Source organism: Lucilia sericata, unplaced genomic scaffold (assembly GCF_015586225.1).
Source record: "Lucilia sericata isolate MDLA Ls3-8-SP2 unplaced genomic scaffold, ASM1558622v1 Contig001430F_arrow, whole genome shotgun sequence".
Taxonomy (NCBI): Eukaryota; Metazoa; Arthropoda; class Insecta; order Diptera; family Calliphoridae; genus Lucilia; species Lucilia sericata.
In genome coordinates, this window is record NW_023995363.1 from 106,063 (window position 1) to 120,934 (window position 14,872).

At 34.6% G+C, this 14,872-nt stretch overlaps 1 protein-coding gene across 1 annotated transcript; it reads right to left on the bottom strand.

Annotated features, from left to right (window-relative positions):
• Positions 1 to 836: 836 nt before the first annotated feature.
• On the bottom strand, positions 837 to 13,922 carry LOC119611362 (protein abnormal spindle). The gene is made up of 7 exons (XM_037966918.1): positions 13,908 to 13,922; positions 13,609 to 13,785; positions 12,289 to 12,501; positions 9,806 to 12,177; positions 3,873 to 6,829; positions 2,124 to 2,425; positions 837 to 1,978 (listed from the first exon to the last, which is right to left on the bottom strand). The coding sequence occupies exons 1-7, from the start codon at positions 13,920 to 13,922 to the stop codon at positions 1,649 to 1,651; spliced, it is 6,366 nt and encodes a 2,121-aa protein (XP_037822846.1). The 3' UTR covers positions 837 to 1,648.
• Between the last annotated feature and the right edge of the window lie 950 nt (positions 13,923 to 14,872).

A 14,872-nucleotide genomic window follows, 5' to 3' on the forward strand; every position in this document is an offset into this window, starting at 1 on the left:
TGGCTTGCATGAAAACTATGTGTGTCGAATTCCATCGCAATATTCGTATGTTTAAGCTAGTAATCAGAATTATAGTAATTTTCAAAAGGGGACCTTATATGGGGGGTAGGGCCAATTGTGGTCCTATGTCCGACATAATTCAGAATTTTATTTCGGAGGTCAAAAAACTGACTTATGCGAAATTTTGTGCCAATTGCTTCATAAACAACGAATTTGTGAATGTTTGAAGCTATTTATACAATATTCCGGGGGGTACATTTGTATGGGGGCTATGTGAAATCATTGACCGATTTGGCCCATTTTCAATACCAAACATTTCTGATCAATAAAAAATATTTTGGGAAAATTTCATCCCAATATATCTTTTTTTGGGGACGCTATCGTGCCAACAACAGACAGACGGACGGACATAGCTAGATCGTCTTAGAATCTTACGAGGTTCCAGAATATATATACTTTATGGGGTCTGTGAACAATATTTCGATGTGTTACACACGAAATAACAAATCAATGGTGGGTATAAAAAGTGTTATGAACAAGGCCTTTATTATTCAATTAATGAAATAAATCAATGTTTTTTTGTTATTTTTCTTTGTGTAAAATTACACAAAAACATCGTTAGTTAATAAATTGAATTAAAAATAAAAAAGCTTCGAGTTAAGAACTCATATTACAACTAATTATGTTAAGTAATTATGTAAAAATTTATTAATATTATTGACGAAAAATTTAATAATACAACATTCAATATCCTTTGAAAAATACATTTTACGATTATTAAAGTATTTTCTTGTTACATCAATTGTGTCATTCGATAGGATTAAAAATGCATTACATTTCATTTTTATTATTTTTATTTGCACAAAATTTACAATAAGTTTTATTTTTAAAAACATTAAAAAAAAATACATAATTAAATTATAACTTAACGATACAGAAGAAACATACACTGGAAACCCATAAAGGTGATGATGACTACATGTATAAATTACAGTCTTAAGAGATAAAAAAAAATATATGATTAAAAGGGACACACACACATATACGTGTAAAAGTTTATTCCTTAAACAAATAAAAAAAAATATGTAAAGTTTTATAAAAATAAAAACATAAATTTATGTACGAGTCTAGAGATAACTAAAGTAAACGCATATAAAAAAATATAGAGCAATGAATTGCCGTCCTAAGAGATAAAATCAATTTCTAGTTTAAATCCATTAAAAGACAATAAGAAAATACATAGAGAAATAAAAAATATATAAAACGGAAAATAAACAATCAACTGATTTGTAGTTTAAACATTGAGAAAAAAAAAACAACATAAAAGTTACAAGAAAAATACAATAAACTGAACAAGAATAAACAACAAGGAAATAGGAAACACAAAAAAAATATTAAATGAATAAAAATAAAAACAGCAAGGACTAAATTTAACAGACACTGCACAATGTGCACACGATGGTGAACAACATCAGAGATATACAACAGCCAAACAGACTGACAGACAGACATAAAACACTTACTTACAGATACAAGTGATGAAAACACAAAATAAACAAACAGACATACATACATACACATATAGAGACGACAATAGACGGACGGGGAGGGAGGAGTGTGAAACAGACAGATGTGTTTAAAAAATCATTTAGAAAATATCAATTCCCAATTTATACAAAATGGTATCGAAGGCATATACGGAGGATATAAATGTATATGGCTTATTGCGTATGACACCATAATCGGGTTCCAGGCTGGGTAAGGTACGACTTGAAAAGTTTTGTTGCTGCTGCTGTTGTTGTGAAAGGCCGCGTATAGAGGTTGTTGTTGTTGTTGTCGAGGAGGATGAGGACAACATTGATGTTGTTACCGATGGTTTACGTACATTCTGTTTCATTTTCTCTTTACGAGCTACAAGTTTTTTTGTTTCTCTCACCATGTAAATGGCATCGGTTGTTGTCATAAAATCACGTATAATCTATAGAAAAAAAGAAAACAAGTAAAAATAAAACAAACATTAGTTAGCGTAGCCATATAATGTTGGAAAAACGCAAACAGAACAAAATAAAATTTAAGTGGAATTTCATTGCGCTTAAATACACCCCAAGTGTGATTACACTTACCTTACGCTTAACCGGACAATGGGCAAATATCCATATTAATGTACATAGCGTATTAAAAATTTCACAATCCTTATCGCACCAACGCAACAGCATTTGGGCAATTGTAACGAGACCACCTTCTTGGAATGTATTTGCGGTTGTACTGTTGTAACGTGCCAAATTCAAAATGATACGACTACAATACATAATCAATTGCTTATCAACTTCGGAACGTATGGCTTGTGCCATAATGCCATAGCAAAAGGTTGATATAAAATCCGAACGACACATTAGTAAATGTGGTACAGTACGTGATATGCGATCTGGGGAAAAAAAAAGATGGAAAAAAGTGTGCAATTGTTGAAGGTTAAATTGTGGAATGTTTTTTAATTATATATTACAATAATTTTTACAGTATTAACAATTAACATTCCATTTACAGATAGACTGTTTGGAACATGTATATTTATATTGTTATCTCGTTATTCCATGTAAAGCAGACAGGCATTTTGTAGGGATAAGTCATAGTTTCCCTTTTTCAATCTATTTACTTTGGTAGATTAAGCCAATTTTCTTGTTATTTATGGTCATTGACAGTTTTCAAACAAAAAATATTTTAACTGGCAGAATATTTACCGGTTAACAGTACCCTGAGATTGAGATTAAGGGCCTAACTTTAACTTAAATCTTAGCTTATAAACATAATAAAGAAGAGTTAAACTTGTAGTATGAGTTCGGGACTTTACAGTATGGTCTGAAATTTCGGTGTGATTTATAAAAGTTTTATATCGCTATCAGAAGATTGTAGATTAATAGAAAAGTCTGTATCTCCATATATTGACTAACCAGGGTGCATGCTAAAACTACTAGATAAACTCTAAGATCGGCAATAAGAAACGGTCAACGAAGCAATGTTGGTGGATTTATTCAAGCTATTTGTCACGCTTGACCTCGAAACGCAGGATAGCCAACTATTTATTAAGTTTATAAGCCACACGATTGGCATGTGGTCTATGACGGCATTGAGCATGTTTCTTCATCCCAATCTTAGTTGTTTAGTTTAGTTTAAAAGGGTTATATACCAAGGTATACATCTACTCGGAGACCCAAAGGTCCATTGTGATTACCAAGGAAATATAAAAAGAAGATAGAAGAAAAGAAAAAGATGAGAGAACTAGAATTTTACCCCAAAAGGGAAGGGAAACTCCTAATTGTTCGTTATGTGAATAACCAAAATATTCCCCTGATGAAGACCAGAATGTCGCATAAGTTACACCCTGCTACGTCTCCTAGTTCATCGTGGAATCTTTTGCCTAGCCATTTCAGTCTCAGACTCTGTATTCTGGGGCAAAAATCCGGTGTGTTACAGTCCCTATTACCCCTAAAGGCGCCAATTGCGAGCAGTGTCCTGTTATTACCCGTACTAAAATCCTTATACTCCTCCTGCCCAGTCCTAATAGTAGTCTGGTTTCTTTTTAATTTAACTTCGGTCATAATGTTCTAGAAACTCTACAATCCAGCCTACTGTGCCAGGATAGGTTGGTAGAGTTTTGGAAGATTTCGGAGATTAGTCTATAGTAATAGCAAATGGGGGGTTATACCAAACTAACCCTACTATCAGGCTCCAGATCCGAACCCTGTCCGGCCAGTTCATTTGGTTCCGCATTCCCCAATATATGCCCAGCATGTGGTCAGGATCCCCATGATACCCACCAAAGTTTTTAGTTCTTTAATAAATTTAAACATATTTAAAAACAATTTTACACTTACCCAATCTCATTAAAACATGCAACGCCTCTGATGCGCTAAATCTTCCTCTTAGCAAACGTACCGCATCCTGTACTTTAAACTTAATAGAATTCACAGTATTTGAAGTCTCCTTGAGGAGGGCAATATTTTTACGTATAACCTTGATACGTACATTATTAAAACGTTTACGTGTACGATAGCCACGCCAGAAACGTTGTATTATTTTAGCTGCCTTTTTCTTTCGCAATAATTCCATCATTTCGGGAGTCATAAGAGCCTGGAAACGACGTCGCGCCAAAAGACCACGCGCATGAGCTTGAAATTCAACAATATTTGTTTTCAATTGCAAGAAATGTTCACGATCGATGCGCATTTTTTGACGGCCACGGAATTTTTGTTGTAAATATATGACGGTAGATTTTAACAGTACAAAATCGTTACGTTCCTTAAGCATGGCACGTTTGGCTCTAAAATGCCTCTGTATACAAATGATGAGAGAACGTATGAGTTGATATTGTGAACGTATTTGTAGCATTTCTCGCCGAGCTCTATAGCGTTTTTGTATAACAATGGCGGCTTCTTTTAGTTTTTGATATTGTTCACGTTCCATTTTCATGACAAGCGTGGCTTTAATTAATCGCTGTAAATAAATAATTTTCTGTATGGTTTTTAGGAATGTTGTTCTTTGTTTCTTGGCTTCTAAAGTTGCTCGCCATCTTTGTTGTATTGTTATACTGGAGGAGCGTACACGTTGGTAGGTATGTTTTTCCATTCGCATTTTTAGAACGGCTCTAAACCAAGTTTGAATTTTAATAGCTGAAGAACGTTGTAGCTGATATTTGGCCTGTTCTTGTTTTTGCTGTAAGTGCGAACGATAATAGGTTTGTATGCAAATAATACGGGAACGTATTACTTGATATTGCTGTTGTTCCTTTAACATTAATTGTTGCGCACGGAATCTTCTTTGCAGGGCAATGATCATGTTACGTTGTTGCTGGTATTGCAATCGTACCTTTCTTGCCAAGAGCTTGGCTTTGTAACGTGTTTGTATGAAAATAATTAGCTTGCGTTCTCTTAAATATTCTTCTCTTTGGGCTCTCATGGCTAAAGTGGCTCGTAATCTTCTTTGTATACAAATAACGGCTTGTTTTATCCTCCTGTAGTCTCCCTTTTGCAATTTCATTAGACGATATGTTCTGTAAGCCGTTTGTATGACAGTAGCAGCTTGTTTTTGTTGCAAGAATCTCTTTCGTTCTTCTTTCATTTTTAGAAAACCTCTAAAGTGTTCCTGAAGACAAAGTACAGCTTCTCTGGTACCTTGATATTTGGCTCTTTGATAACGCATGGCTTTGTAGGCTTTAAATTGAGATTGTATGGTTTTGATGGCCTGTAATTTTCTTTGAAATTGTGTGTATTGCAAACGCATTTCCAATTTGGCTCTAAAACGTCTTTGAACATTAATGATACAAGTTTGCAGTTGCAAATATTTTTTACGTTCAATTTCCATTTGTTTTTTAGCTCGGAATTTCTGTTGTACAATTAAAGTGTAATATTGCACCGCAAGATATTGAACTCTGACCTTACGAGCCAATAAGGTGGCACGCCATTTTTGTTGTATACAAATAACTTTAGTTTGAATATTTAAATATTCTTTACGCTGTTGCCGCATCAGTATGGTGGCGCGATATAAACGTTGTATATAAATAACACGGGTTCGTATTAATTGATAATTAGCCATCTCTTTCTTCATGGACATTTTAGCCCTAAAACGTTGCTGTATAAGAATAGTAGCTTTCTTCAGTTGTAAATAGTTGCCATAATGTTGTTTCATTAATTGGCGAGCTTTGAATTTTCTTTGGAAAACTAGTATTGCTGAAATAATCTTAAGGAATTGTGTTCTCGCTTTATAACCCCGCCAAGAGGCCTGTATTAGTGCGGCTGCATTATTTCTTTTTTGTTGATATTTACATTTGGCTAAAGCAGCCTGCTCACGTAAGACTATAGCTTGTTTTCTATTTCTCCAATGTTGTTGTAGGCATATCGCACTTTTACGCCATTGTAAAAAGTTTTCACGACATTCTCTTCCCAGTAGAGCAGATCTTAGCCATTTCTGTATAACCACCGTCGAGTGTACAGTCTTAAGGAATCTTTTGCGGGCCAGATAACAACGTATATATTTTTGGAATACCAAAGCGGCTTGTACACGTTCTTTTCTATATTCATCGACAAAACGTCTGGCCATAAAACCACGATATACGGCTTGTATAACAACAGCAGCAGCTTCACGTCTCTGTTCTTCCTTAAAACGTATTCTTCTTTGTATGACCACTTTAAGCCAAGAATTTCTCCACCATTTTTGTATTACTCTAGCAGCTGCATGGAATTTGGGTGATCTAAATTTATAGATTATTTGCCATAGCAACGAAAGAGTTTTCTCTCTATGGCCATCTACTATATCATTAGCTGTTATGTCTCCCTTTAAATGGAAATCTGCTTCTCCCAAAGCTTTTAAGGCCAAATTTACATTAAATATCCTTTGCAAACGAGAAATAGCTGGAACTCTCAATTGTTTGGTTAAATCATCACGCAATAATATAATTTCCATAACACGGGTCAAGCGTATACCATCTCTTAGATCCACAGCTAGATTATGAAAGGCATAATCAAATTCATCAAGAAATATTTGCTTGTGTGTTAGAACATAACCCAACCGTTTTAGTTCTCTAGTTATATCACCAATATTGGCCAATAGTTCAGAGGAAAAGCGCAAAAGAATTTCACGTGTTTCTTTGTGCGGAGATTTTTTAATAAAGAGACAAGGGTTGTGAGCAATAATACGTTTTTCTTTGGCTCTATCCAGAAATAGCAAGAGAAAGAAGAACTTTTGTAGGGTGAATTTTTTAATGTGTTCGGCGTATTCTTCTGAAAGTGTGTAGGCTTTGGAATATTTTTGTTCCAAAAATTTATCACGAAAGAGTCTGTAAAATATTATGAGTGTTTAGAATATAGAATTGTTGTGAATAAATTAATTCTAGTTTAGTTCTATTTCAGTTTTAGTTCGGTTCTAGTTCAGTTTTAGTTCAGTTCTAGTTCAGTTCTAGTTTAATTCTAGTTTAATTCTAGTTTAGTTCTAGTTTAGTTCTAGTTTAGTTCAGTGCAGTTCAGTTCTAGTTCAGTTCTAGTTCAGTTCTAGTTCAGTTCTAGTTCAGTTCTAGTTCAATTCTAGTTCAGTTCTAGTTCAGTTCTAGATCAGTTCTAGTTCAGTTCTAGTTAGTTCAGTTTAGTTCAGTTCTAGTTCAGTTCTAGTTCAGTTCTAGTTCAGTTCTAGTTCAGTTCTAGTTCAGTTCTAGTTCAGTTCTAGTTCAGTTCTAGTTCAGTTCTAGTTCAGTTCTAGTTCAGTTCTAGTTCAGTTCTAGTTCAGTTCTAGTTCAGTTCTAGTTCAGTTAGTTCAGTTCTAGTTCAGTTCTAGTTCAGTTCTAGTTCAGTTCTAGTTCAGTTCTAGTTCAGTTCTAGTTCAGTTCTAGTTCAGTTCTAGTTCAGTTCTAGTTCAGTTTAGTTCAGTTCTAGTTCAGTTCTAGTTCAGTTCTAGTTCAGTTCTAGTTCAGTTCTAGTTCAGTTCTAGTCAGTTCTAGTTCAGTTCTAGTTCAGTTCTAGTTCAGTTCTAGTTCCAGTTCTAGTTCAGTTCTAGTTCAGTTCTAGTTCAGTTCTAGTTCAGTTCTAGTTCAGTTCTAGTTCAGTTCTAGTTCAGTTCTAGTTCAGTTCAGTTCAGTTCTAGTTCAGTTCTAGTTCAGTTCTAGTCTAGTTCTAGTTCAGTTCTAGTTCAGTTCTAGTTCAGTTCTAGTTCAGTTCTAGTCAGTTCTAGTTCAGTTCTAGTTCAGTTCTAGTCAGTTCTAGTTCAGTTCTAGTTCAGTTCTAGCTCAGTTCTAGTTCAGTTCTAGTTCAGTTCTAGTTCAGTTCTAGTTCAGTTCTAGTTCAGTTCTAGTTCAGTCTAGTTCTAGTTCAGTTCTAGTTCAGTTCTAGTTCAGTTCTAGTTCAGTTCTAGTTCAGTTCTAGTTCAGTACTAGTTCAGTTCTAGTTCAGTTCTAGTTCAGTTCTAGTTCAGTTCTAGTTCAGTTCTAGTTCAGTTCTAGTTCAGTTCTAGTTCAGTTCTAGTTCAGTTTCTAGTTCAGTTCTAGTTCAGTTCTAGTTCAGTTCGAGTTCTAGTTCAGTTCGAGTTCTAGTTCAGTTCGAGTTCTAGTTCAGTTCTAGTTCAGTTCTAGTTCAGTTCTAGTTCAGTTCGAGTTCTAGTTCAGTTCTAGTTCAGTTCTAGTTCAGTTCTAGTTCAGTTCTAGTTCAGTTCTAGTTCAGTTCTAGTTTCAATTCTAGTTCAGTTCTAGTTCAGTTCTAGTTCAGTTCTAGTTCAGTTCTAGTTCAGTTCTAGTTCAGTTCTAGTTCAGTTCTAGTTCAGTTCTAGTTCAGTTCTAGTTCAGTTCTAGTTCAGTTCTAGTTCAGTTCTAGTTCAGTTCTAGTTCAGTTCTAGTTCAGTTCTAGTTTAGTTCAGTTCTAGTTCAGTTCTAGTTCAGTTCTAGTTCAGTTCTAGTTCAGTTCTAGTTCAGTTCTAGTCAGTTCTAGTTCAGTTCTAGTCAGTTCTAGTTCAGTTCTAGTTCAGTTCTAGTTCAGTTCTAGTTCAGTTCTAGTTCAGTTCTAGTTCAGTTCTAGTTCAGTTCTAGTTCAGTTCTAGTTCAGTTCTAGTTCTAGTTCTAGTTCAGTTCTAGTTCAGTTCTAGTTCAGTTCTAGTTCAGTCTAGTTCAGTTCTAGTTCAGTTCTAGTTCAGTTCTAGTTCAGTTCTAGTTCAGTTCTAGCTCAGTTCTAGCTCAGTTCTAGTTCAGTTCTAGTTCAGTTCTAGTTCAGTTCTAGTTCAGTTCTAGTTCAGTTCTAGTTCAGTTCTAGTTCAGTTCTAGTTCAGTTCTAGTTCAGTTCTAGTCAGTTCTAGTTCAGTTCTAGTTCTAGTTCAGTACTAGTTCAGTTCTAGTTCAGTTCTAGTTCAGTTCTAGTTCAGTTCTAGTTCAGTTCTAGTTCAGTTCTAGTTCAGTTTTAGTTCAGTCCAGTTCTAGTTCAATTCTAGTTCAGTTCTGGTTCAATTCTAGTTCAGTTCTAGTTCAGTTTTAGTTCAGTTCTAGTTCAGTTCTAGTTCAGTTCTAGTTCAGTTCTAGTTCAGTTCTAGTTCTAGTTCTAGTTCAGTTCTAGTTCAGTTCTAGTTCAGTTCTAGTTCAGTTCTAGTTCAGTTCTAGTTCAGTTCTAGTTCAGTTCTAGTTCAGTTCTAGTTCAGTTCTAGCTCAGTTCTAGCTCAGTTCTAGTTCAGTTCTAGTTCAGTTCTAGTTCAGTTCTAGTTCAGTTCTAGTTCAGTTCTAGTTCAGTTCTAGTTCAGTTCTAGTTCAGTTCTAGTTCAGTTCTAGTTCAGTTCTAGTTCAGTTCTAGTTCAGTTCTAGTTCAGTACTAGTTCAGTCAGTTCTAGTTCAGTTCTAGTTCAGTTCTAGTTCAGTTCTAGTTCAGTTCTAGTTCAGTCTAGTTCAGTTCTAGTTCAGTTCTAGTTCAGTTCTAGTTCAGTTCTAGTTCAGTTCTAGTTCAGTTCTAGTTCAGTTCTAGTTCAGTTCTAGTTCAGTTCTAGTTCAGTTCTAGTTCAGTTCTAGTTCAGTTCTAGTTCAGTTCTAGTTCAGTTCTAGTCGTAGTTCAGTTCTAGTTCAGTTCTAGTTCAGTTCTAGTTCAGTTCTAGTTCAGTTCTAGTTCAGTTCTAGTTCAGTTCTAGTTCAGTTCTAGTTCAGTTCTAGTTCAGTTCTAGTTCAGTTCTAGTTCAGTTCTAGTTCAGTTCTAGTTCAGTTCTAGTTCAGTTCTAGTTCCGTTCTAGTAGATTGAAATACATACTTTTATTGTTTGCAATCAAAATAATAAATTACGTTTCTATTCTATCAACTCACCTATTCAATATAAATGAACTCAATCCCACAATATCCCTGTTAGACTGCAGATGTATTTTCTCACCATACACCACCTCCAAACCCAAACGTAACCACAAAGGATTAAAACACAGCAGTAATTCCAAAATATCGCGCTGTGTAACAACATCCAAATGTAAATTTCGATCACTACGTATACGTAAAGCATTCTTTTGTACATAGACAGCTACTTTCGAGCAGGGTGCACGCATCTCTTCACTTAGAAAAAGTTCAACAGCTGCTCGCCGTAGAGACTCCAAACGGAAGTTCGTCAAATAGTTAAGAGATTGTTCTTCTTTTGTGGGTGCCAGAATTAAATCTTTATGGCGTACTTCATTAAAAAGTTTACCCACATCAATTTTGGCATTAGAATCGGTATCGAGATCGGCAGGCATAGTGACTAGAGCATTAAGCCACTTTTTAAAATCAGTTTGATGTTTATCCACTGAGGCTTCATCCAAATACATGGTGGAGGCCAGAAAGGGATCACAGGTGGTGGTAGCGGCAAAGGGGTCGGGATTGATGTAAGGTTGCAGATATAAATCAGCTTCGTAAAGTTTAATACGTGGTTCTTCTTTTACCTTACGGGGTGTTAAAGGTTTCTTTACCAGTGACAGCGTCTTGGCTAATTTGTATTTTTTGGGTTGAGTTTGTGACCAATTCTTAACCTTTATCGAGGCTGAGGCATTGGTGGGAGTTTTCTGCTTTTGCAGATTGGAATCCGTTTCAAGTCTTTGACGTTTCGGTGGGGATACTGTGACATAACTTGATTTTGTGGAATTAGTTCTTAAGCTGGTAGTGCTACTGCTACTTATTACCGAATCCATGCTTTGTGAATCTGAAAAAGACAATTCATTGGACCTGCGTTTATGGGTTTCGGGTACACTGTTCAGTTTCTTAGTGACCTTCGGTGGTGTGGGATTACGCTTAGCTGTATTGTTCGTTTTACATTTCGTTATATTGGGACTATTTTTACGATATTTAAGACCCACTTCATTTAGATTAAAACGACTGGATTGTGCTAATATCTCATTTTGATTAAACTGTACATCGGGATGGGAAATCAAACTCATGCGACTACAATCCAGTTGATCGGAAGATTCATTAAGCTGTTCGGATTTGTGTTTATTATTATCTGGTGGTACGGTGGTTATAGCTTGCATAGAAGCTTTGACATCTGTTCGGGAGTTGGCCTGTATAAAATAACGATTTTGTTCAAAGGATTTTATAGTTTCCATTTCATTGAGATTGGGCAGAGATCCTTGTGTTATTACTATAGACTGTGGAGATTTCTGATATAAATCCTTCATGGATTCTGAATATTTACGCAAAGGAGTACCTATCAGTTTAATATCACGCTTAAGATCTTCTTCGCCTTTTTGGGGTGTTTGTACAGCATTTTGATTTTCTACTTTTGGTGCGTTAGTTAAAGATGTTGGGCTATTGTCTTCTTCTTGTATAATTTCCAAAGGCCTAGCCACTGGAGTGGTACTTATAACAGTAGTTTTATTTATAACTAAACTGCAAGCACTACTTGTTCGCCCTTCTCCTGACGAACCATTCAGATTTTCGCAGGAAATTTCCAAACTTTCACTTAGCTTAACATCGAACGTTTTGTTTGTTATAACCATGGTAGTACCTTTGGTATCATTGTGTATGTCTTCGTTGGAAAGAGCCTCATCCAATAATTCAACTGATAAACATCTGGGTTTTAAATCTCTAAGATGATCAGTAGGTGCCTCTGGTGTTAATGATATCGAAATAGCATTGGGTCCCATGGGGGTTGGCAAAGATGCCAAACCATCCAGTCTTGATTCATTCGGTTTGGAAAGTGTAACAGTAGCTGGTGTAAACTTCAATTCATCGATCATATTTAACACATTTGTTAGGGCCAAAGGGCTAACATTCTCCTTAAGGCTCTCACTTTCCATATCCATAACATGAGGCGATAGGTTTGTGGCCAATGCCTCCTCCTTATTATTTGCATAAACATTACGTTCCATTAGAGGCGATGTGTGATTATGTAAAGTAGCTTTCGGTGGTTGTAAATTTTCCTTTACAGGTGGCTGTTGATTCTTTTTATTGGCAACGTAAACACTACTATTCCAGTGCGGCTGCAATTGCTGTTTATTTTTATCAATAGTTTCTCGTTTAGAGGCTGCATCATGAGCTGTTAAACGTTTCTTTTGCATTTGAGCCTGATGTTGTAACTGCTGCTGTTGTTGTTGCTGTTGATGTTGTTGGTGTGTTAATCTACTTACAACTTTATTGGCAGCACTTGTTGGTGATTTTAATCGCAGAGTTTTGACATGTGTATTATTTCCAGACGATATGGTTGGAAATTTTCGTACACTCTATATGTGTGTACGTATGGTAATGCAGAAATTGCAATAAATTTGTATTAGTGTCATTAGAAACAGACCAAACTTGTAAATGTTGTTGTTGCCATGTTTACGCTTACTTACCTTTACTTGTTTAATGGGTTTAGATTTTAGTATGACCATTACATCTTTGCGAAAATTTCGATTGTCTATGAACTGTAATGTTTCTTTGCAGGCAACATCCATTTGTGGTGACCACACCATTTCCAGTGTTATTTCACTCTGTGCCGGCACAGAGTTCTCCAACCATTCTAAGCTGATATTGTGTTCGGGATTAATCGATTTACTGACCGACACCTGAAATGGTATCATATGTTTTAATAATATTTAGGACAAATGATTAAGAGGAGAAAAATTCGCAAATGTATGATATAGTTAACCATTTCCACTATAAACAAGCTGGGATAAAGCTAAAATTCGTAGCTGAAATGGCTTTTATGTAGTAAAGAACATTTCAGTTAAAAGGAGTGTGATGTCAAGATTCAAAATTGGATGAAACTGTTTCTCAAAGGGATACTTATTGATAAGTCACTGTCATTAACATCAAACGAAAGATTAAAACTCAAATAGTTCACCCCCTTCTTTCATGGAAAATTATTTTGACTCCCTTGGCCCTTAATAGAAATTCGTAAAGACTTCTTTCTTTCTAATGGCCATACTAGCTTTTCATTATAGGTATTCGTTTTTCATTACAAATACATTAATTTATTTGCATTTTGCTTCGCTTTCTTTTAAAGGATAATTTCTTAAAATATTGAGACTTCTGTTTAAATTAAAGTCCTGAAACTAGATTTTAATTCTACTATTCTATAAAAAATTTCATCACAAAACGAATTTCAAACAAATTGGAAAACAACCCCCGACAATTGCATCGTTGTCACTCAAGAAATTTTGCCACCAAAAGCATGGAAATGAATGAATGTTAAATTGTTTAAACAACGACACACACATAATGATAATAATGATAAAAACTATTGCAATTTCCAATTAAAGAAGATGTTCATGACATTATCAAAGTCGTATAATCATGAAGCCAAGTAGAAGAGTTCACTAGGCAACCTAAAAAAGCAACTTTTTATTTTTTCATTAGTTGTTCCTTTCTTTTCAGTTTTATACATATTAAAGGCAGCAAGTAGATTCCCAACATTGTTGGATCAATAATGAACTAGTTTTATCATTATGTTGTGTTTTTTTCTCAAGTGTCAAGGGACAGGCCACCAAAAAAAGTTTTATTATACATTCTTGGGTTTTCTGTCTTTTTTTTAATGATTTTGGCAATTAAGGAAATAATTATTTTACTTTAAAAGCCAGATGATGACTGTTCCCAAGTATTGCCTAAGAATGCTAAATCTTATGATTAAAATAATGGATTGCAAGTAGGTATTTGCAATTATTTCCTCTTACCTCAATATCATCCTCTGAGGGATTTATTATTCTAAGAAGACGTTTGGCTGTTTTTGTCACTGGCACATCCTCGAATAGAACAATAGATTTGCCGGAAAATGGCGCCATTATCACCTCCGTAGGTTCTCGAGACTCTGTGAGTTTTTTATTTTTACATCGTGTTGGTGTCACTTTAACCTGGAGGACAGCAACGCAAAATATTTAATTGTTAAATGCAGCAGCAGCAGGAAAAAAAAAACAGAAGACCATAATTAATGGAAATTCCACATGAATATTTTGTACAGAAAAGAAACAAATACCTCAAATGCACTCATTTTTCTTATTGCTGCAGCGGCTGTTGTTGTTTTAGATTTACTTTTTAACACACCAACACAGGCAACCAAGAAAAAAAAAGTTTCCAATTAAAATAACTTTTGCTTTTATTAAAATATTTTTCCTGTAGTTTGTTACTATTTATTTTTAATATATCTCTTTTAATTGTTAAGGAAAATGAAAATATTTTCTCAACATTTGGCACTTTAAAACAGACAACAATTAAATAGTAAAATTCCTTTACAATCAACACAATTCACTCGCAAAAAATTAATTCAAATGCCGTTAGTTGGCGTTCACAAATTCAATTGTTCGAAGTTATCTTTCAAAGCAGCTGTCAAATTTTGTCGAAGTGGCGCCATTGTTAAGTGATGCCATATTGATATTATGTTCGAAAGATTACCAGATGAAAAGCATTCGGAATTATGTAGTAGATGTTAGCTAGATCTGGTAGCCTAAGTGTAACTAGCTAATGGTTAGTGTCTTTGCTAAGCTATGAGTTGCCAATTACTTTTGTTAAGTAAAATAGAAAATAATGTAGTACATACCTAACTAGCTAACCCTTTTGCTACATAGTATCCATATGGAAATATTCAAGATTTTTGCACATAAGTCCGATATTTCCTAATATGTTTAAAAAAATGTTTTTTAGTTTGTTTCTGGAATATATTTTGAGACATTTAAAACTTATTTCATTGAATTATCGCCATTCGTGATCGATTGAAAGCAATTTAAAAATGAGTCTAAAAAGAATTTTGAATTCCAATTTTTTTTTAAAAAGTGTCATTGATTTTATTCAAATAAAATTTGTAAAAATATTAAATTGTAAGAAAAATGAACTCAAATGGTGAGAAACATATTGAGAAAATATGAAAATAAAAAATATTGCAAAAACTGTCATTGGGTTCTTCAGGATAATCTTGCAGGATTAAAAATTAAATGTCGAATATCG